General features: G+C 42.8%; 1 protein-coding gene across 1 annotated transcript; it reads left to right on the top strand.

Moving 5' to 3' along the window:
* Nucleotides 1-21,374, top strand: LOC122928890 (cell wall protein DAN4-like). Its single transcript, XM_044282186.1, has 9 exons — nt 1-1,415; nt 2,409-2,533; nt 4,468-4,532; nt 5,345-5,538; nt 6,994-7,159; nt 15,980-16,144; nt 17,283-17,356; nt 18,582-18,733; nt 20,907-21,374. Exons 1-9 carry the CDS (start codon nt 29-31, stop codon nt 20,955-20,957), a joined length of 2,379 nt encoding a protein of 792 aa, XP_044138121.1. The 5' UTR covers nt 1-28; the 3' UTR covers nt 20,958-21,374.
* The last annotated feature ends 2,007 nt before the right edge of the window (nt 21,375-23,381 follow it).

Here is a 23,381-nt window from a genome sequence, read left to right as displayed (position 1 = left end):
GGTGAATAACACTGTGTCATCAACACCAATGCCTAAAACTATTTCAACAAGTTCCACCAGTCCTACTTCAGAAATTGTTAGCACCTCGATATTTTCCACCCTTTCAACTAGAGCTACTTCAGTTGAAGAAACAAGCGAGCCTTTAGAGACATCATCATTACAATCCTCAAGCTCAGCTGCTTCAACCGCTCCAACTACTGAAAATGTCTCTTCCACCGTTACAGACCATGCTTCGACTCTTATGTCACAGGCATCAACACAACTACCATCAGTACCAACAGAGACATCACCATCACAAGAACCCAGTACCACACAAACTAGTAACCATTCAACAAGCGAACAAATATTGTCTTCTACATCAATAGAATCAATGACTGTATTTAGTACTAAGCTTTCCACTCAAGCAGTTACTTCTACTACAAATGAGGAAACTGGTACTTTTTCTACAAAACCATCAACATTCCTGACTACTGTCCCATCCACCATTTTACCACTCTCAACAACTCCAGAAGGTTTGTTAACAATGCAAACCAGTCATCTTTCCACTACAACCTCTACTCTTCTAGCTACAACAGTAAAAGAGACAGTGATGTCTGAATCAACACTCTCTCCTGAGGTGAATAACACTGTGTCATCAACTTTATTGCCAAGCTCAGTTGCTTCAAGTGCTCCAACTGCAGTAAACATTTCTACCAAAGTGACAGACCACCCATCGACTCTTAAGTCACAGACCTCTTTAAAACTATCAACAGCACTGACAGAGGCTTCTCCATCTCCAACCAGTACAACAAAATCCAACAACTTTACAACACGGGAACAAATATTGTCTTCCGCATCAATAGGAAAAAGGACTTTATTTCCTACTGAGCTTTCCACTGAAGCAATTACCCATACTAAAACGGAGAAAACTAGCAGTTTTTCTACAAAACCGTCAACCTTCTTATCTACTGCCTCATTCACTATCTTACCAGTATCAGCTGTAACTCATAAATCTGACTATGTACCTACCACTAACGTTGTAACATCGTTACCAATGAAACAAACTATTACGAAGTCAACTACTCATTTATTAGCTAGTGTCAGTAATCCAACTAGATCTCTAACAGAAAGTAGTCAATCCCTATCCTCTTCTAATGACCAGTTTAACATCACACAAACGTTTTCAACAGTGACGCCAGTACTTAGTTCTACCACGGTGAAAACTTCCTTTTCTTCATCATACAGTAGGCTTAATACCTCTACTACTGTGATAACTACTGAAAAAATATCCACATTATCTACCACTCCAAAACTGTGTACAAACACTGAAAACATGAATTGCTCATATCAAAATGGAATCTGCTCTTGTGTTTGCAATCAATATCTCATTGGAAATGAATGTAAATATGGAAAAAACGAGACTTCTGCCGTGTTACGTAAGTTAAAATGATGGTGCTTTTTATGTATTTATATTATGTATTCTAGGGAATTCATTTTATTCTGAGCATCTATTCACATTTGTCTTTTAGCACTTTAAAGGGAACCTGTCATCGACTTTATGCTGACCTCACTGAGGGCAGCGTAAAATAGTGACAGAAATGCTGATGTCAGCGGTGTGTCACCTATGAGCTAAAAGTAAGTGGTTGCCGAGAACCAGCATCATAATCACTGCAGCCCAGGCCTTGAAAAGAGTCAAATCTACCTGAGAAGAGTCCTGGTTATTCATAATCTCCTGCTCTCTCGCCCATCTGCTGATGGTTGGCAGTTCTCTCCTAGAGAGAAAGGGAGAAAACTAGGTAGAAGACTGTCAGTCACCAGCAGGTGGGCAGGAGAGCCAGAATTCATGAATAACCAGGACTCTTCTCAGGTGGCCGGGACTCTTTTCCAGGCCCAGTCTGCAATGATTGTGATGTTGGTTCTCGGCAACCACTTACTTTTAACTTATAAATGACAGACCGTTGAAATCAACTTACTGGTCTGTACTTTATACTGCCCTTAGTATGGACAGTATAAAGTTGATGACAGGTTCCCTTTAAATATGCTTGTGGTATATGCCCCTTGTTAGCTTTCAGACATTGTGGTGGTCAATCACTGACAACACTAATTATCTTACCAAGTGGCTTATGCACCACACAGGAAGACCATGAGAATGTTATGTGATGTGATTAAAAGGGGCCCTGCAGCCTCAACAGAAAGATCTTACAAACGAGTATGGGATTGGATATTGAGTAAGTAATGCCCAGTTTTCTTATAGACAATTTTAAAACACTAAAGCCCAGATGCCTCAAGACTTGCCTGTAGTTTACTGGCTCCAAACCTATTGTCAAGATCCATTTGAAGTAAATCAATTTTGAAAGTTTTAATGAAACCTGTTCTTTTGTTCAGACTCTTTCCAAAGCTAAACAGAAGTAAATAACTTTGTTTTCCAGCTGAAAGAAAAGGTCCAACACGTAACATCTCTGTTGAGTTCACCATATATAAGACATTTAAGATATCCTTAAATGACAAATCATCCCCAGAGTACTCAGCCCTGTATAACCAAATAATAGATGTGGTAAGTAAAAAACTAAACTGCCAACTGGAAGCATAGGTCTGTTATGTAGTCGGCTTCCATTGTATTATTGTATACTAATCGTATCTGTTATTTTTGTACTGTTTTATGAGGATCTGTCACGTCTTCTGACATGTCTGTTTTAGTAACTCTTTGCATTCTCATGTAATAATAATTCTGGAGCATCTATCCTTATGCTTATGTTCTTATGACTCTAGGTTGTGTCATTCCTTGATTATTCCTGCCAGAAGTTTATCAATTAATTGCTAGTAGTTTTCAGTAAAGGACCAGATGGGTGTGATCAGCTGGGTGGGGTGTCCCTACACTGTCTGACAGCATGGATTGAATAGTTTCAGACTGTGCCAAGGCATACCCCTAACTGGTAACACCCATCTGGACCTTTATTCATTCATAAATTCTAGCAGGAATAATAAAGTTGTGGCACATCACAGAGTCATAAGAATAGATGCTCCAGAATTGCTATTGCAATTTAACTGCTGGTATTCAATATAGTTAGGATATGAATGAATGGTGATCTGTGTCCATACAGTATCAATAACTTGCACAAGGCAAGAAGTGTTATCATGGGGAGATTGAGCAGTGGAGATGCAAGCTCTGAGCACTTAATTTAAAATATAGATAATGCAGGTATGAAGTGAGCCATTAAATAACCTTTCACATCTTCCATGCTCAGTACAAGCTTTATATAACACTTATTGGGGTTCTCCTTTAGGTTCTCCTCCTAAATAGTATTATGTATTTATTTATTCATTTAAAAAAGGGTAAAACGGTTTAATAAAAAAAGTTAAAATAAAAATAATAACCTTCTCAATCCCATGCCATTTCCATTCGGACGCTTCCTGGGTTCCCCGCTGGTCTCTACTTCCAGTGGCCACTCAGTCAATCACTGGTCACGGTGGTGACTTTTCTCAGCATGCGATTGACTGAGTGGTCACATTTCTGTGTCAAGAGGGACCCGAAAGTACAGATCGTCAGGAGACCCAAGAAGAGCTCTAAAGAGAGTGATAGGGGATTGGTAACGCATTATTTTAGTTGTTTTTAAGCCATTCTTATATTTACCAGCCATATCAGAATGGCATTATAACCGATAGGTATAAAAAGTCCAGATTGTAGTCAAACAAGACTGTAAATTCAGTTTGTTGCTCCTTCACTCTAAACAATAAAAAAGTGAGGCAGATGTATGACTGTGACGGTGGTACAGTTGAATTCTGTGGTGTAAGCGGAGGTATTCTTTGCTGCACTGTGGTATTTTCTTCTGTTGGGCGGTATTTTGTGGTGAGCTACAGTATTGCAGGCCCTGCCTACTTCTGTTGCCCCGACTTCTGTCAATTTGGACCCGTCTACAACATGGGTCCACTTTTAGTTTTTTTCCAGGGCCACTTTAAAGGGGTTGTCTCATCATAGACAATGGGGGCATATCGCTAGGATATGCTCCCACCACTGTGACCCGCACCTATATTGAGAACAGAGCCCCGCAAGGTGGTGGCTGGAGGACTCTGGTCCAGCCACCACCAAGCCGGCTCCCCATAGAAGTGAATGGGAGCGCACCGCGCATGACCGGCCATTCACTTCTATGGGCTCGACGGAAATAGCACCCTCCTTCACTTTCGGGACTCTGTTTTCGATATAGGTGAGGGTTCCACCGCTGGGACAATGGGGACATATCCTAGCAATATGCCCCCATTGTCTGTCATGAGACAACCCCTTTAAGTTCCCAGTCGACCCATGCTCCTCACATACACGTGGGTATCATCATACGCTCACACATGCACCTCCCTTTCATGGTCACCATAGACACTTTACTACTTTACACTATACTATCTATAATTAACATATTAAACAATGCTATTCCTTTCACCCTCTTACACGTGATCTGCTCATATGCTGACTAAATACCGATAATTTTTTCTTTACAGCTGAACTTTGCTTTCAAACTTGCAGCACCTGATTATTTTTTGGAAGTGGCCATTCATGGATTCAGGTACTTTCATGTATACAGTGTTTTTAGGGACTACATCATCCTGTGTTATGTAGGTACATGCCAGACAAGGCCACAATAACTGCAGGAAAAACACAGATTTATGGAGTTACTTGTGAATTGGACTTCAACTGAAAAAGGATTTTACCATAAAAGTGGCCAAGACAGAAAGTTGGACTTCTGGGGAGGGTTTGATGCTGACATTGGCTGCAGCTTATTATAGTAGATAGCACTGCCACGTCTCTGGACACTTCTACATGGATCACACTATAGAATTCGAGGCAAGCAAAGAAGATTAAAAAAGTTATGTTTACTGGTTCAGACCCTGTCCACACCAGAGCCTGTAGTGGTAATATGCTAATCTACCACACATGACTGCTGCAGGCCATCCTGGCCTAAGAGTGAACTATACCGTTGATGCCAATGACTGGTTGCAGCAGGTATGTGTGATATATGGGCATGTCATCACTGCAGCAAAGAACATGACTTGATAGCTGCAGCGGTGGGGAGGATCGGAGTGGTGGTGCTGGAGCAGAGGGGATGTGAACCAGTGACTACAACTTATTTTATTATTTTAACTCGGACTACATCTTTAATACTTGTAGAGGGCTCCCGAATGTGAAGGTAATTCAGTGGTATCGTCCAAAGGATAGGGGAACTCTTATGCTAACTTATCATTGTATCTAGTATCTGGAATATATATTTTTCTTTTATTTGCACTAAAAAAATTGCCATATTGAAGAAAAAAATCAGTCTAGCAGTATTACACTAGGTGTTTTAGGTCTATATTTGATGAAACTTTTTTCTGTTTATAGGAATGGGAGCATTATTGTGGATAGCACGGCTATCTTTGAGTATCCTAACAACCAGACGGGCATTGACTTCATAAATAATGATTTGGAAACTGCAATGAACAGTTCTCTGGTGCAGTCAATGGCAGACCTCACAGAAATCCTGAAAGCTAATGTCTCCATTTCTAAAATACAAACAGGATCACCGACCATAACCAGTAAGCTTTTATGCACTTCATTAACCCCCTCCCCAACCTCCCCACGTAAATTTACGTCAGCGGTCGGACATTTAAAAATTACACAAAATTGAATAAAAAGTGATCAAAAAGTCAAACACACCCCAGGATGATATCAACGAAAAGTACAGCACGTGTCGTAAAAAATGAGCCCTCACACAGCTCCATACACATAAAAAAAGTTATAGGGATCAGAATATGGCAAAGCAAAAATAAAATTCTTTTTTCCCACAGTTTTTAATTTTTTTCAGTATTAAAACGCAAGAAAAACTATACATATCGTTGTAATCGTACTGACCTGTAGAATAAAAAGAACAGGAAACGGTATTTAAAAAAAACCCCATAAAACTGGCGATTTTTTTTATTTTTTATAATTCCACCCCATTTTGAAAATCGCTTGCCACCACATTGTATACAATTTTAAATGGTGCTGTTAGAAAGTGCATCTTGTCCTGCAAAAAAACAGGCCCTAATATGGCTATTTGAATGAAAAAATAAAAAAGTAATGGCTTTGAGAGGGCTGGGAGTAAAAAATAGAAAACAGAAACTCACCCGGTCTTGAAAGGGTTAAGGCTACATGGTGACTGCAGTTAAAATGCTGGTGCAAAGTCAGCCTCTCTATTAGTTCTCTTGACTCTGATTTGTATAAATATTCCAAGACAGATTGATGTCCAAAGGAGTGTTGATGTCTCGGATGTCATGTTAACAAAGAGACTAGTTCGGGGAACCCAATCTTAGAGACAGGTGAGGGTTCTAGAGGTGGGACCAATATCTAGCAAACATTCATGGCATATCTTGTGGATATGACATAAAAGTCAGTGAAGACAATACCCCTTTATGTGGAGATATCGGCACCATTTCAGTACTGCCAGCCGCTGCAGCTGACATGGGCAGCACCATCATCAGATCCAGGCTAGTAGAGGAGTAAGGTAAAAATTTGGGTAGGTGTAAAATTTCATAGAAAGAAATCCTATGCTACCCCCGGTACAAAAATTTGCTTAATCAAAAAAATACACAATTCATCCTGTATTAAATATAAGAATATGATGTCTCTCTTAAAAACATAAAGATGAGGGAGGGTATTGCCGAGACAACTGATAGCAAATATGTATAGATAGCAAATAAAGAGCCCAGCAATGAACAAGTTATAAAGCACCAAATAAGTCTTAACAGACAAAATTAACTCTGGACACCAGTGAATGATGCCAAATAATGAGAGAGGATATTTTTGTGAAAATACTAACCAGCCCATGACATGTGGTAAGTTGTAACCCAGTGAGAGGAAATACGTGCAGCAGCTTCCACCTCAGACCCCAATGTGTGTTTTGACCCTTAGTGTCTTCTAGGCGTTCTCAAAAGCTGGCCAAAAAGTTGGGACTGTGCCTTTTATTTGCTTTTATTTTTGGGTACATTAATTTGTATTTCTTAAATCTACAGAGGTAGAACAGATGAAGAAATATGTGAGCTGTTCTCTGAATTACGCTGGCTACATAGTAACATGTAATAGTATATACTGTTACTGCACTGGCCCATGCTTCAATAATCCAGGCTACTGCCATTATCATGGAGAATGTTTCAATGCAGCGAACGGCTCCATCTGTCAGTAAGTATGTTACTTATTAGTTAAAAAGAAATTATGGTTTCATTTTTTTTCTTTAAAAATCAATAGTAGAGGTGAATATAAAAAACTTTGTAGTTTATCTCATCAGAGAAAGTTTTCTCCTTTTTATACTCCTATTTTGCTCCACCTCTGCTTCACTAAAGGCAGCAAATAAACATTCAACAGCTGTCAACTGGACAATCGTTTGGCCAACAGCTATTTCTCCTGACTCCCTAATACACATACAGTTCGGCTGAACGTATATGTGCATTTAATGGGGAGAAAGCCACTGCCAAGCACTTCTGGCAGCAGCTTATCTCCAGAGAGAACAAAATAATTCTCACTTAATTCTTCTCTCCACACACATTAGACTGTTGGCTGTGTGTATGGGGGCATTAACTCCTATTTCACTGCTCAAATCAGTCTTCTGTGTAGATGGTCTGCCTGCTCACTGAAACATCAGATTAGATAGAAGTGCATTAAGCGGGTAGGGTCAGGGAAGGGCTGCTGGAGACAGGCATTGGCACATAGACTGCTCCTTGCTAGTAAGTGATTTAAAGTCTTATTTAAAGGGTACTCTGGGATTGAGATATTGGTGATCTACCTTCAGGATCAGCGGGGGTCCCGGGAGACATCTGTACAAAGAGGCTGCTGCATTCCGTGAGCGCTTAGGCCTCTTCCAAGGCCATGTGATGTCACATTCATAGGTCACATGGCCTAGATGAAGCTCAACCTATTCAAGTGATGAAAACTGGGACATCACAAAAGAATGAACTCAAGAAGGAACCAATCAGATCACTTTGTATTTTATTTAAATTTTTACTTAAAACCGTGTCAGCTGGAATGTGATTATGGTTATTATGAGTCATAGGACTGCACTGTGCTGTAGTTTTCATAATTAATTCCCACTTAGTATTAGCAAGATTAATATCTAAGGCTACTTTCACACTCATGTTTTGGCTTTCCGTTTGTGAGATCCGTTCAGGGCTCTCACAAGCGGTGCAAAACGGATCAGTTTTGCCCTAATGCCTTCTTTTTTTTTTGAATCAGATCATTTTTTATTGAACATTTTACAGTGTAACTACACGTTTCATCACAGTACGTACAAGGATGACATAGAGACATATCGTCCACATGGCTAATAACAGACAGGACACCAGACTATGTGTAGTAATCAAGTTTCAATCCAACCCCCCCCCCCCACCCCTCCCATCCCACCCCACCCTAACCTGCAAAATACAAAAGGCACATTGTTAAACATTTCTATTCAGACGCCGAAACGACAGCCATGGCTCCCACAATTTTTCAAATTTCGCTGGGCATCCACGCTTCTGGTATACCATCCGTTCATAACTCAGCATCACGTCAACCGCACTTAAAAATTCGCCTAGAATTGGCGGTGCTGTCTGTATCCAATGTAGGGCAATTAATTTTCTAGCAACATATAACATTCTACCTATAGCTACTTTATGCACCTGACCGGTGGCCAATTCAGAGACATACCCCAACACACACACCTTCGGGTCAGAGGGTATTCGTACTTTGTAAACGTCCTGCGTTGTCTGACGTACCATCTCCCAGTACCTCCCCAACCTCTCGCACGTCCACATCATATGCATCAAATCTGCTGACACCACAGAGCATCTTGGACACTCATCAGTGGGTCTAAACCCTATACGGAACAAAAAAACCGGTGTTTTGTAGACTCTATGGACAATAAACAGCTGCGAGAGTTTACGCCCTTCACTCAAGGAAGAGAGAGGTATCGCCTCTAGTATGTCAGACCACTGGTCGTCAGTTAATCCGCCAACATCTTTCTCCCATTTACTTTTAGCCGCAAGCGGGTGTGACAATAGAAACTTATCAAGCAGCATCTTGTATATACAGGAAATCATACCTCTCCTCGCCCCCCTGGACAGAATCTGGTGCAATGCAGCATCTCTCCCCGCCACCACAGTTGCACCTTTAAATGTGGAGTTGTATGCATGTCTCACCTGAAGGTACTTATAAAAGTGAGTTCTAGGCAGTTCATACTTCTCCTGAAATCTGGCAAATGACATGAACTTCTTTTCCTCTAAAAGATGTCCCAGCCTTAGAATACCCTTCCTTTTCCATGCCCCAAACTCAGATAGGGAGAGGAATTCCGGCAGCACGGGATTATCCCACAGTGGAGTGTATTCCGTATTGCCGAAAACCCCCCTCAGGAGCTTGACCTTACTCCACACGGACTGCATCAAGTGTCCCAAATCACCCAACGGACCACTCCTCCCAGCCCCCCTAGTCTCAAGGAGTAGCAGTAAGTCACTAGAGGACAAGCAATGCTTAAACAACTGACACGACATCTCACTCAACTCCAATTCCATCCACCCCTTAAAATGTTGGCACTGTGCCGCCAGGAAGTACACCCAGGGGTTCGGCACTGCAAGGCCCCCTTCCGTTTTAGGATATTGCAACGTTTCCAGCTTAATTCTCGGTTGCCCCTTCCGCCATATGAGCTCCCTGAAAATAGCATTGATTGGGACAAATTTGGACTTTGACAGCCAGACCGGGGAATTATGTAGAACATAGAGTAGCTGGGGCATCAACACCATTTTAATGAGATTAGCTCTTCCCGCCACTGACAGAAATAGTTTACACCATGCCTTAGTTTTGTTACGAAATTTAATAACCAGCGGGTCAAAATTAAGGCGCCCAAAATCTCGGATTCTCGGGGATATATGGATACCCAAGTACTTAAAGGTCGCTACACATGGAATACTTCTGTCTCGCACTGTCTGTGACTGCACCTGCCCGTCAAGCAGCATAATCGCCGACTTACTCCAGTTGATAGACAGACCCGACAGGTCCCTGAAGCTATCAATGATTTTTATAGCCGCTTCCAACGATGGACCAGTATCCCCCAGAAAGAGCAAAGTGTCGTCTGCATACATCGCCACTTTATTATTAACTATCCCATATTTGAACCCCCGAATGTCCGTTGATTTCCGAATCGCTGCGGCTAATGGCTCAATCGCAACTGCAAATAGCAGAGGCGACAACGGGCACCCCTGTCTAGTACCCCGGCCCAGGCAGAACTTGGGGGACACTCCTCCATTCGCCCTGATACATGCTTTGGGTTTAGAATATAGCACCCGAACCCAGGATATATATTCATCTCCAAATCCCATATACGCCATAACTCTCCACAGGAATCGCCACTCAATGCTGTCAAAGGCCTTGGCCGCATCTAAAGAAAGGATTGCTCGATCTCCAACATTATCAGCTGGAAGTTGAATACTGGCAAACACTCTTCTAATATTAATTGACGTTGACTTCTGAGGCATAAAGCCAGTCTGGTCAGAATGTATGATAGACAAAATCACTTTAGACAGACGCATGGCCAAGACCTTTGCAAGCAACTTAAAGGGACTCTGTCACCACTTTCTAACCCCCACTTTTTTAACTATCGTTTTATTCATGGTGCCCTTCTGATTACAGTTGTCATCTTATATGTTAGATCTGCGGTGCCGTTTAGGTAAAAAATCGATTTATATCACCTGTCAATCAGCTAGATAAGGTGCCCAGGGCGTTCCTCTCCTCTTGAATCTGCCGCCTGCCGCCGCCGCCGTTGGTGCCCAGCTCCTCCCCCGGTCTCGTCAGCGCTGCCTCAAACAACACAGATCCGCCTCCGGCTCTCCCTCAATGCCCCCTCCTTTTTTTCGGAAATCTCGCGTGTGCGCACAGGCCTGCGCCCGTGCGTACGCATCCTTTTCTCGCGCATGCGCATAACGCGAACTTAGAGCGATGATGCCGAAAGGATGCGTACGCACGGGCGAGATTTCCGAAAAAAAGGAGGGGGCATTGAGGGAGAGCCGGAGGCGGATCTGTGTTGTTTGAGGCAGCGCTGACGAGACCGGGGGAGGAGCTGGGCACCAACGGCGGCGGCGGCAGGCGGCAGATTCAAGAGGAGAGGAACGCCCTGGGCACCTTATCTAGCTGATTGACAGGTGATATAAATCGATTTTTTACCTAAACGGCACCGCAGATCTAACATATAAGATGACAACTGTAATCAGAAGGGCACCATGAATAAAACGATAGTTAAAAAAGTGGGGGTTAGAAAGTGGTGACAGAGTCCCTTTAACATCAGCGGAGAGCAACGATATCGGTCTATATGAGTCAGGGAGAGAGTGATTCTTGTCCGGCTTAGGAATGACTACTATTACCGCCTCCTGCATGGACGGAGGCAACTCCCCCCTCTCCTTGGAATAATTTAATACCTTCAGAAGTTCCGGGAGCAGCACTTCCGAAAAGGACTTATAAACTTCCGCCGGAAGCCCATCTAAACCTGGAGCCTTGTCATTAGCCATAGCAGCTAATGCCGCCCTCAATTCTTCCAACTCAATCGGCTCCTCTAATCGCATACTGTCTTCCCTGGAAAGCTTAGGGAGATTTAATGTGGCTAAAAAGGTGTCAATATCCTCATCCGAGCATGTCACCCTAGAAGTATACAGAGAGGAATAAAAATCATTCAGTATATTCAAAATGGTATCCGTATCACGCCTGAGGACGCCACCAGCATCCAACAGGCCAGATATACATTGTGACCCTTGCTGCGCTTTTGCGATAACCGAGAGCATATGGCCTACACTCTCACCTTCAGTAAAAAATTGCTGCTTGTAAAACAGCCGTTTCCTCTCTGCTACCTCCAAAAGGTGACACCTCAACTCCTCCTGCCTAGCCTTCAAGGCATTGCTTGTCATGATAGAAGGATCTAACACAAAAGCTTCCTCCGCTATCTTCACATTATCCTGTTTCTGCCGATCAAGCTCTCTAGATTTAGATTTAATCCGACTGATTGATTTAATAAAGGATCCTCTGAGGAAAGCCTTCATGGCATCCCAGACGACTGACGGAGACGCAGTCCCTTCATTTATACCAAAATATTCCCTAAGGGATTGAAGCATAGCAGACGGCTCACCCATCAGTTTTAACCAAAAGGCATTCAATCGCCAGCATCTAACCCCCGGCCTGGCTGTCACAGAGATGTCAAGCTCGATGCTAAATAAGGAGTGGTCAGATAGGGCCCTAGAAAGATACTCTGAGTTCTGCACATACGGGAACATATGAGCATTTACCAGACCCAGATCTATACGCGACAGGGAGCCATAAGTCGAGGAGCAACACGAGTATTTCCTGTCCAGGGGGTGGGTCTCTCTCCATACATCCATCAGACCTAGTTCCCTCAGTATTCTTGCCAACAAGGTTTCACCCGTATTTCTATCACTAGGTGTGATCTGGCATCTATCAAGCGAGCTATCAAGTACACTATTAAAGTCTCCCACTATCAACATTGGTAGTTCAGAAAATTCTGCCACAAACTCCATAAGTTTCCTTAAAGGCACCGAGGAAAACGGTGGGGGTATATAGATTGTCGCTAACACCATTCTTATCCCTTGGACCACACAATGCATTCCTATAAACCTTCCCTCTTCATCCACACATTCCCTGAGACATTCAAATATGATATTCTTATGAACTAGGATACTAACCCCCCTGGAATGCGAGGAGAAGACGGAATGCACAGAATAACCCAGCCACGGTTTTTGCATGACATGCATAGATTGTTTGGTCACATGCGTTTCTTGCAAGCATATTATTGCCGGCTGATATCTAGATAGGTACCGGAACAGACCGTGTCTCTTTGTAGCATCCGCCATTCCCCTCACATTCCAGCTAAGTATTCTTGTAACAGGTCCCATAAGAATGTATACAGATATAAAAGTACATTTGAGAGCTACACCTTTCCAACCTCCAACAGCTGCAGGAAAAAACATCGTTAATCATCAGATTACAGACTCCCATCTCTTCCCTATTTTCCCCCCTGACAGAACATATAAGGACTGTACGTTTCAGCATTCTAGAATTGCCAACAATAGCACCTTTGACAGTATTAACCCCCGCTAATCCCTTCCCCCCTCCCTCCCCCCACCCAACCATCCCTCCCCAGACAACAAACATATGCAGCATAAGTAGATTCAGTAATGAACTCGGGGCCAACATTGTGAACCTGGCCCAACAGCGCCTGAAGCAGCACAGCATCCAGCACGATACCGTACACAGGCACAGTAGGAAGGTGGGGAGCAACCTCGGGCGTATGCTCTACCCACAAGATGTCTCCAGCAACCGGCTAAAGACAAACGAAAATGACCACAACGGTGGGTGGACAGTCCCAGGGACTTCAAAACTTCAACCAGGAGCAGGAATGTCCAACAGTCTCAGGTGTCTGTTGAAGGGATCCGAAGGCGACGCTCATTTTGATCCAGCCACTTGACCGCAGCATCCGAGTCCTCAAAGAACACCGCGGATCCAAACGCCACCACCCTGAGCCTGGCCGGGAACATCATGGAGTACTGTACTTGCAAATCTCTCAGCCTCCGTTTAATCTCCACAAAGCGGGCTCTCTTTTTCTGTACATCCGATGAATAGTCAGGGAACAGAGACACCTGAACTCCATTGATTTTTAAATCAGGATGAGACCTTGCAGCCCTCAGTATAGTGTCTCTGTCTCGATAGTGCAGGATCTTAGCCAGTATTGGGCGCGGCGGACGTCCTGGCGGTAAAGGCCTGGTGGGGACCCTATGCGCTCGTTCAACAGCGTAAAGTGCAGAGAGACCTCTATCACGGAATTTTTCCGCGAACCATTTCTCAATAAATTCAGTGGCCTCTGGGCCCTCAGACTTCTCAGGGATGCCCACCAGCCTTATATTATTGCGGCGAGAGCGGTTTTCGAGGTCGTCGGTTTTAGCGTAGAGCGCCGCTATATCCTTTGACGCAGCCCGGCTCTCCCTTTGTAGGGTAACAGCCCCATCTTCCAGATCCGAGACCCTCCTCTCCACTTCTGAGGTGCGTTCAGCCACCTTATGCAGGTCATGACGGATAATGGACATGTCCGCTTTTAGACTTCCAATATTAATATTCATATTCTGGAGGGTGGCGTTGCAGCTAGCAATAGCTGCCATCACATCTTTCAAAGTAGGTTCAGGAGCATTGATTACTGGCAGACACTTTTCAGTGCTGCACAGGCTAGCACTCGCCCCCTCCCCATGCTGCACTGGGGATTGCTGACCATCTTTACAAGGGCCATCCTGCTCCCCTGAGCCTTCCTCCACTTGTGACAGGGTGTCCTCTCCTTCTCCCCATACATGGCTGGGGAACTGGTGTGACTTGTGAGCGAAGCGCTCCAGCCGCGCTGCCGCTCCCTGACTCACCGCCGCCCCCAGGTCAGGCCACTCTTCCTCCTCGGCGCCATCTTGGGATCGTGCCTCCCTGTCCTGTCGGCTCGGCGTTTTGCCTCTCTTTGCAGGCATGATGGAATCTCTCCACACCGGACCGCTTCCTGGATATGTCCTCCGCTCCTCTGGATGTTTGGCAGGTATTTCGCCACCGTTATAGTAATTGTAGACAGGATGCTTGCCGGAGCTAGTGCGGCGTGCGTCCTACTCCATGCGCCGCTAGGCTCCGCCCCCTTGCCCTAATGCCTTCTGAATGGAAAAGGATCCGCTCAGAATGCATCAGTTTGCCTCTGCTCAGTCTCCATTCCGCTTTGGAAATGGACACCAAAACGCTGCCTGCAGAGTTTTGGTGTGCGCCTGACGATGCGGAGGCAAGAGGCAAACGTCCTGACACCCAATGTAAGTCAATGGGGACGGATTCGTTTTCTCTGACACAATCTGGCACAATAGAAAACGGATCCGTCTCCCATTGACTTTCAATGGCGTCCATGACGGATCCGTCTTGGCTATTTTACAGATAATTCAAACGGATCATGAACGGCGTTCATGACGGATGCATGCGGTTGTATTATTGTAACGGATCAGTTTTTGCTGATCCATGACGGAACTAAGAACATCCATTTGATATGACATAATTGTCTGATCATGGGGGTTTGATAGCTGGCACTTCCACTGTGACAAGAACGGGGCCCTCCATGTCCCCTGCTGCTTATTGCAACCTGGTGGCAGAGGGCCCAATATGTGTCATAGGCTATAATGAGGAAGGCGGGGGGGGGGGGGCATGGGCCCCTGGTCTCATTAGCAGTGGGGGGACATTTATGACTTTCATCTGAATATCTTTAGGTGTCCAGATAAAGCCAGTTGATATCACTAATACATGCGAATAGCTATATACTATGGGACTAATTTAGGCTACTTTCACACTAGCGTTCGGGTGTCCGCTTGTGAGCTCCGTTTGAAGGGGCTCACAAGTGGCCCCGAACGCATCCGTCCAGCCCTAATGCATTCTGAGTGGACGCGGATCCGCTCAGAATGCATCAGTCTGGCAGCGTTCAGCCTCCGCTCAGCAGGCGGACACCTGAACGCTGCTTGCAGCGTTCGGGTGTCCGCCTGGCCGTGCGGAGGCAAGCGGATCCGTCCAGACTTACAATGTAAGTCAATGGGGACGGATCCGTTTGAAGATGACACAATATGGCTCAATCTTCAAACGGATCCGTCCCCCATTGACTTTCAATGTAAAAGTCTGGACGGATCCGTTCAGGCTACTTTCACTCTTAGAATTTTTTTTACAATATAATGCAGACGGATCCGTTCTGAACGCAAGTGTGAAAGTAGCCTTATATACAGAAAACATATATGACGTAATGTATGGACGCCACATGTGTAAAATCATTTGTTCCCTGGACTCACCTTAGCTAGAAAGAACATTGGTTTCACCTCCAATGAAGGCAGATACCTAATTTAAAAAAAAGAAATGCATAATATAAGTGAATAAGCGACATCAGCAGAACATTGCATACGTTGTATTGAAACCTTCATTTTTTTCTAGGTGCTACAAGTATGACTTTTACCAGTACCAAGGAGAACAGTGTGAGCTTTATGAGCGAAGATCTGGATTTTACGGGTTAATATTCGGCCTGATTGGTGGAGCTCTCCTGCTTCTCATTGTTCTGATATTTGCAGTGTTCGTGCTGAGGAAGAAAAGGATGTTCAAGTATGTGTATTGAGTATTCTGTATTGAGCCAAGGTGATATTTAGGGTGCAGGTTTATTTATTTATTTTTAATTTCATCTTATTCACTTTGCTGCTATTTTATAGTGCTGCGGATTTGCCACCCACATGCCATCTGTGAATATACCCTTAAACAGTAATGCACCCTTGTTAAAGAGCATCTATCAAGATGATCAACCCTATTAAACCAGGCACATGTGTCAAAGGCAGTACCATCGGCGCACGTGCAGTGTGACCGCTCTACATTTCAGGGCCAGGCACTGGACCAGTGAGCATGCCTGTCAATTTCTTTGGGAGGGGGAGTGGCTACAGGGAGAGGCAGAGGAGAAGCGGTGCTCCAAGGTGCTAGGCTGGTCCCTCGGTGCTCTGAGCACCTAATTTGAATATAAGTAAGAATATAAATTTCTCTGCACTGGTAATGATGATTAAAAAGGGCTCAATTAATTCACAATGATCACTTCTACCAGGTAGTAAGCCTGATTTAATAGGGTTGATCATGGCGACAGATGTGCTTTAAAGTCTTCAGGTTTCCATATATATTTTTTTTTTCCAGAAAAAGTATGGCACACTCTATTGCAAACAGCATACCTACAGTCACTGGGGTAGTAAAACATGGGTGGCATCAGCGGAAATGACTTTGAAATTCTGTGCATGAATGGTTGTGCCCCCTTCACCAGTGCAAGGGGTGAGCATCCTCTATGGGACTGCCAATGTATAATGCAGAATTATGTTCAATAGTCCTATAGTGATGAAAGGAGCAGCAGAATGTAGACCGCTCCACCACACACATGATGAAAACAAGATCCCCATATTTGTTATCAAGGGATACATTTGAATCTTGGGACAACCCCTTTAAAGGAGTATTCCAGGATTTAATATTGATGGTGTATCTTCAGGATAGGCCATCAATATCTGATTGGGCGCCTGTATGAAAATGGTGGCAACAACACTTGAACAAAGCATGAGAACTCTGGGTTTATCAGACTACAGACATTAACTAAATTGCTTCTGTATATTAGTGATACAATGTAAAATCCATGGCTTATGGCTAATGGAGACACCTAACCGACTAATATAATCCAGTAGTATGACCATCTCGTCTGTTTTACCATATCCTGCAGATTATTCAATGAGAGACGTAACTCAAAAACATGGTTTACGTATGATGAAGAAAGAACTAACTTCCAGCATACAGGTAACTGGGAAATAATGCAGGTTTCTTCTTTAGACAGAATGGCCCGCATTTATCATTAAAATACACCACTTTGGTGGTGTGAAAACAGCGCAAACTGCACATTTGCGACTTTTTCAACTCTTTTTCTCCGCTGGCCAAGACACTTTTTCAAAGAAGGGGAGAGGTGAGGGCGGAGAGTGGGCAGGCCGGTGGCCCCGCCACAATTATCAACTTCTACACCAGTTTTCTGGTCTATGCCAGGATGCGTAGATATCAGTACAGGTGCACGGAGTGCCGGATGCTGCTCCTAATTTATGATGAAGGGTGTGTATATATATATATATATATATATATATATATATATAAAAAGCACAGCAGCGCTGGTTTGGTTATCACAGCCGGGCTATGATAAAAATCTGCCCCAGTATTTACTCCTGGTGATCCAAGTCTTAAAATGGTAAAGGCATAATACATTATACAGTATATGGAAATGCTTCAGGAGGTATTCAGAACTGGAAAAATGTGAAATTAAGTAGTGGTCATGGGGGGGAATTCATTTTCTATCATCCCATGGAAGCACACTACAGTTAGCCTCTCCTCAGCCTGAAATGGCTAAGAACAGAGAACGCCAGACTTCTTTACCGATCATGGCGACTGTCAAATATTTGGAATACATTAACAAGCGAGGCGAAACGTGTGTTGGGGTTGGTGTCCCTCTCTTACTCCTGGTTTGTACTGGTTTTTGTTATGCTATTTTGTACTATTGTCTATGTCTCACTATTTATTTTTTATGCTGGTGATTATATGTGTACATGGGAGTATTTCTTAGTGAGACTCCCAGTACAAGCTAACAACCTCAGCACTGATATTATAATAGTGAGATAACCATTGTTTCAATGGCATAATATACCACGTGCAATTTGCATTTTTTTTACACTGGTCTTGTATAATGATGGTGCATAGATTTTGCACAGATTTCTCAGACGTAAAATTGATAGCGGGAGTTTGGGGGGGGGGGATTATTTCTTGTCGCAGTATTGTCCTGCATTGCTGCCATTATATGTATTTTGTCTAACATTATGTAGTTATATTTTTTTAAACAATAAAGAATGAATGTATATTACATGTGTGTGTTCACATTTTTGGTGAGTTATATCTCTCCAGTACAGAACAAAAGCAGAGAACCGGAGACTGATCACTGCGAAATGCTAATAGATTATTTTTTCCTTTCCTTCTCTTGTTCTAGATATGGATGATGTTGCCAGATCAGGGATCACAAACTTGGCAGCTAAATTTGGAAAATATGATTTAGAAACAAATTCACTCAATTCTTCGGACAGCAGCCTCTCTGCAGGAGTGTACCGACCCAGACTGGATAAAGTTGACACTTCACAACCTGTAAAGAAAATTATTACTCATACAACTTATCTATAAACGGATAGCTACATTTTCAGGCGTGGCCCCTTTCTCGTTGTCCTATTGGGGCACACAGGTGTTGCACAGAAGGGCTGCCCTACTCTGTACTCCTCTCTAGGCCTCATGCACACAATCAGTATTTTTTATCCGTGTCTGATCTATCTTTTTTGTGGATTGCACATGAACCCATTCATTTCTATGGGTTCACAACAAAAAAAAAAACATAAAACGGACAGCACACAGATGTCATTTCTGTGCTTTCTGCATCCCTGTCTCCGTTCTGCAAATTGTAGAACATGTCATATTCTTATGCCTATTGCAAACAAGATTAGTCATTTGTATCAATGGGAGTGAGAAAAATCCGTATTACACACACGCAAGGTGTCTGTATTTTCCAGATCTGTGGTTTGCGGACTGCAATACAGACGCGGTCGTGTGCATGAGGCATTAACCAGAACACAGAGCTCTTTAAAAAATGAACATCTCTCTCTAGCACAGTGTTTCCCAACCAGTGTGCCTCCAGCTGTTGCAAAACTACAACTCCCAGCATGCCCGCACAACCAAAGGCTGTCCAGGCATGCTGGAGTTGTAGTTTTGCAACAGCTGGAGGCACACTGGTTGGGAAACACTGCAAGTCTAGCAGATCTGGCCCATGAATTACACAGTTGGCTATTAATCTGCTTTGCCATGCAACTTCCCCCAACAATATCAGCTGGTTGCCAGGGTTTTCAACAACCAGCTTAAAGGGGTTATCCTATGAATAGGGTAAAGAAAAAATGAATTAAGACCGCATTTAGTAAATGACAATCTCTTTCTAACAAAGCCAGAACCATGCCCTGTACCTCACATGGATCCAGCACTGCCCCATTCATTGCTCTGCTAGATTTATTTCAAGCTGGCATCTCAAGGGGATATGTCTTTTCACAGGGGGCTTGCCCTTTCTGTTGCATCTGGTGGCAGATAAAGGTTGGAAGTCAGAATGTGTGTCCACCTAACTAAGGTGGACAGAGAAATGAGAAAAAGACCAAACAGCTGCTGGCGTTACACAGATAGATTTAATTGAATAAGCTATAATACATTTTTTATTACATGCAGTCAAAAAGGTATTCAAATCCAAGTGCTTTTTTAAATACTGCTGAATATTTTTCATGGGACTACCTCTTTAGGCCTCATGCACATAACCGTATCTATTTTGCGGTCCGCAAAAACGGATCCACAAAAAATATGGATGACGTCCGTGTGCATTCCGTATTTTGCGGAACGGAACAGCTGGCCCCTAATAGAACAGTACTATCCTTGTCCGTAATGAGGACAATAATAGGACATGTTTTATTTTTTTGCGGAATGGAAATACAGACATACGAAAACAGAATGTACACGGAGCAACTTCATATAATTTTTTTTTGCAGACCCATTGAAATAAATGGTTCCGTATACGGTCCGCAAAAAGAAAAAATGGAACGAACACGGAAAGAAAATACATTTCTGTGCATGAGGCCTTAATGCGAGACTAGCTTCAACATTTGTTTTATTGCTGCGATGTAAAAATAAAAATACAAAAACGTAAAAATATTTAAGTATTTTGTGAATACAGCTCCAGTGCAGGCTAATGTGTCTCCATGGTAACAGACTACAGCATATGTATGTAGTCAGATCCTGCAGTCATGGTTTAGACTACTCCCTCTGCCTCTCCCTTTTTGCAGAGGGATTATATTACGCACAGGGTTGTTTTGTAGTCTGTACCCATGGAGATTATACATAGGTCCGCTGAGCAGGTGTGTACGTAATACAGATGGATATAGACAGTGAGTAGAGCAATACTTGACTGCAGATCTGACCACACATAGGGGGTCATTTGTCAAACTGGTGTAAAGTAGAACGGGCTTAGTTGCCCACAGCAACCAATCAGATTCCACCTTTCATTTTCCAAAGGAGCTCTGAAAAATGAAAGGTGGAATCTGATTGGTTGCTATGGGCAACTAAGCCAGTTCTACTTTACACCAATTTGATAAATGACCCCACAGGGTTTATTTATTATTTAAAACCATGGTGAGACAAAAGTATAGTGATGAGCTGTATGCAGACTGCATTAGTAAAGTTATTTTTAATTTAAAAAATCCTTTAAAATCCTAAGCCATTATTTCTCTTTCCACAGTTCAAAATTCAAAGACCTGAAATGGTTTCAGCCAGTATAGAACAAAAATGATCTGCAGACGTCTCTGAAGAATGACACTGCTTTATGTTGTTTTTAACATAATCTAATTTACTTCTGTGAATGTAACTGAAAAACATGAAAAAGAAAACATCTGGTAGCACAAAAAACACTTGACAAACCAGATATCCTATGATGTTGCGGTACTTTGCACATATATGTTCCTCATTATAAATTATGAGTTCCGATTTTTATATTATACTTTTATATTATTATAGTAATATACGAACTATAACCGAACAAAGCATATCCCTAATGAACTCAATGTGCAGGAAATGAAGTAAACACCTGTACGTCTTTTGCACTTAAAAATATATTTTGTATTAAATTCCAATAATGATGTATAGTTACATTGTGATACTGTATAACTGTTAATAGACAATTAGAATATTAAAAAATAAATAGTCAAAACAAGATTTTTCTTATTTATTTCATAGGGTCAAGTAAAGGGGGAAACTCTTCTGCATTCTTCATCGTTAGAGATGGAGTGTTCATAGTGCATGATGTGAACAAAGGCTTAGCAGTTAGATCTGTTCACTTGTAGCACTGGCATCCAAGGTCAAAATATCTGCATGAAGACAATATGTTCTCTCTACATTTCCATTGGGTTCTATGTCTTACTCCAACCTCCAAAAACAGAGCTAGGTTAATTAGATTTTTCTGTACAAAAAATAAGAAATATATGATATAGACTCCCTTACTTTTTGTCAGTTTACAGCACTTTGTGCATGATCCTGACACAAACAGCTTTGCAGAAATTCGGCAGAGAACAAAGGGGTTCATCTTCTGCTCCATCTTCGGCTGGAGACCCACTGAATGGGCAGGGCTTAGTCAAGGGGATAAGGCTTGACAATCGTTTTGTCCTGCTGCAGAAAGGCCAGAGCAGGAAGGTTCCTGCTCCAATGACTTGTCTTAGAGTCAGACACAGGACAGTGAGGAGAAGGAAGGGGGAAGTGGATGATCTGGGACGCAGAGATTTCTTTATACACAGTTGTGTTTAAAATAATAGCAGTGTGTTTAAACAAGTGAATAAAGCTCAAACTCCTTCTAATAACTTTTATTTCCATACACACAAATGCATTGGGAACACTACACATTTTGTTCCAAATCAAAACATGAACAAAAATATATCAAATGTGTGTTGTTCCTCTAAAAAAAGTTGAAGAAAAGTGATTATTAGACTGTTCAAAAAAATAGCAGTTTGTATTCTTCTTTACAAACTCAAACTTTCACTATATAAACTGAAAAATGTTTGAAGATTTTGCTTTCCTTTGAATCACTTAACTAATATTTGGTTGTATAACTGCTGTTTCTGAGAACTGCTGTACATCTGTGTTGCATGGAGTCAACCAACTTCTGGCCCCTGTGAACCGGTATTCCAGCCCAGGATGATTGGACTACATTCCACAGTTCTTCTCTATTTCTTGGTTTTGCCTCAGAAACTGCATTTTTAACGTCACCCCACAAGTTTTCTATCGGATTAAGACCTGGGGATTGGGCTGACCACTCCATAACGTCAATCTTGTTGGTCTGGAACCAAGATGTTACTGGTGTGTTTGGGGTCGTTGTCTTGTTGGAACACCCATTTCAAGGGCATTTCCTCTTCAGCATAAGGCAGCATGACCTCTTCAAGTATTCTGATGTATTCAAACTGATCCATGTTCCCTGGTATGTGAAAAATAGCCCCAACACCTTAGTATGAGAAACATCCCCATATCATGATGCTTGCACCACCATGCTTCACTGTCTTCACAGTGTACTGTGGCTTGAATTCAGTGTTTGGGGGTCATCTGACAAACTGTCTCCGGCTCATTTTTTGCGGGATGAGGTGACGGTTAGATTGGTACTATTTTGGTGGGCAAACGCCTTTTTGATCGCTTGCTGTTGTACTTTTTGTGATGTAAGGTGACCAAAAAAATGGTTTATTTAGCACAGTTTTTATTTTTTTTACAGTGTTCATCTGAGGGGTTAGGTTATGTGATATGTTTATAGAGCCGGTCGATACGGACGCGGCGATACCCAATATGTATACTTTTTCCCCCCCCCCTATTTTTTACCAATTTTTTTAACTTTCTTTGGGGAAAATTATGTTTGTTTATTTTTACTTGAAACTTTAAATTTTTTGGGGGGAAAACTTGATTTTTTCAACTTTTTTTCACTTTATTTTTTGTCCCACTTTGGGACTTGAACTTTTGGGGGTATATTCCTTTACAATGCATTCCAATACTTCTGTATTGGAATGCATTGGCTGTATGAGTAATACTGTGTATTACTCATACAGCTTCCGGGGCCTGTGAGATCCAGGGGGCTAGATCTCACAGGCTCTTCACCGGAAGGCAGCGCACATGCCTCAGGAAGGCATTGCGTTGCCTTCCATGCCATCGGATCCCCCCCACAGCCCCATGAGGACCCTATGGC

The sequence above is a fragment of the Bufo gargarizans genome, chromosome 2 (genome assembly GCF_014858855.1).
Source record: "Bufo gargarizans isolate SCDJY-AF-19 chromosome 2, ASM1485885v1, whole genome shotgun sequence".
In the NCBI taxonomy this organism is placed as follows: Eukaryota; Metazoa; Chordata; class Amphibia; order Anura; family Bufonidae; genus Bufo; species Bufo gargarizans.
This window is presented reverse-complemented; position numbering and strand designations above follow the sequence as displayed.

What these genes read in the sequence shown, in the direction of transcription:
- LOC122928890 (XM_044282186.1), top strand. Translation starts at nt 29, where the DNA reads ATGCCTAAAACTATTTCAACAAGTTCCACCAGTCCTACTTCAGAAATT. An exon ending in GTGGCCATTCATGGATTCAG is followed by an intron (nt 4,533 to 5,344) that starts GTACTTTCATGT and finishes TTCTGTTTATAG; the next exon opens with GAATGGGAGCATTATTGTGG. An exon ending in AACTAACTTCCAGCATACAG is followed by an intron (nt 17,357 to 18,581) that starts GTAACTGGGAAA and finishes CTCTTGTTCTAG; the next exon opens with ATATGGATGATGTTGCCAGA.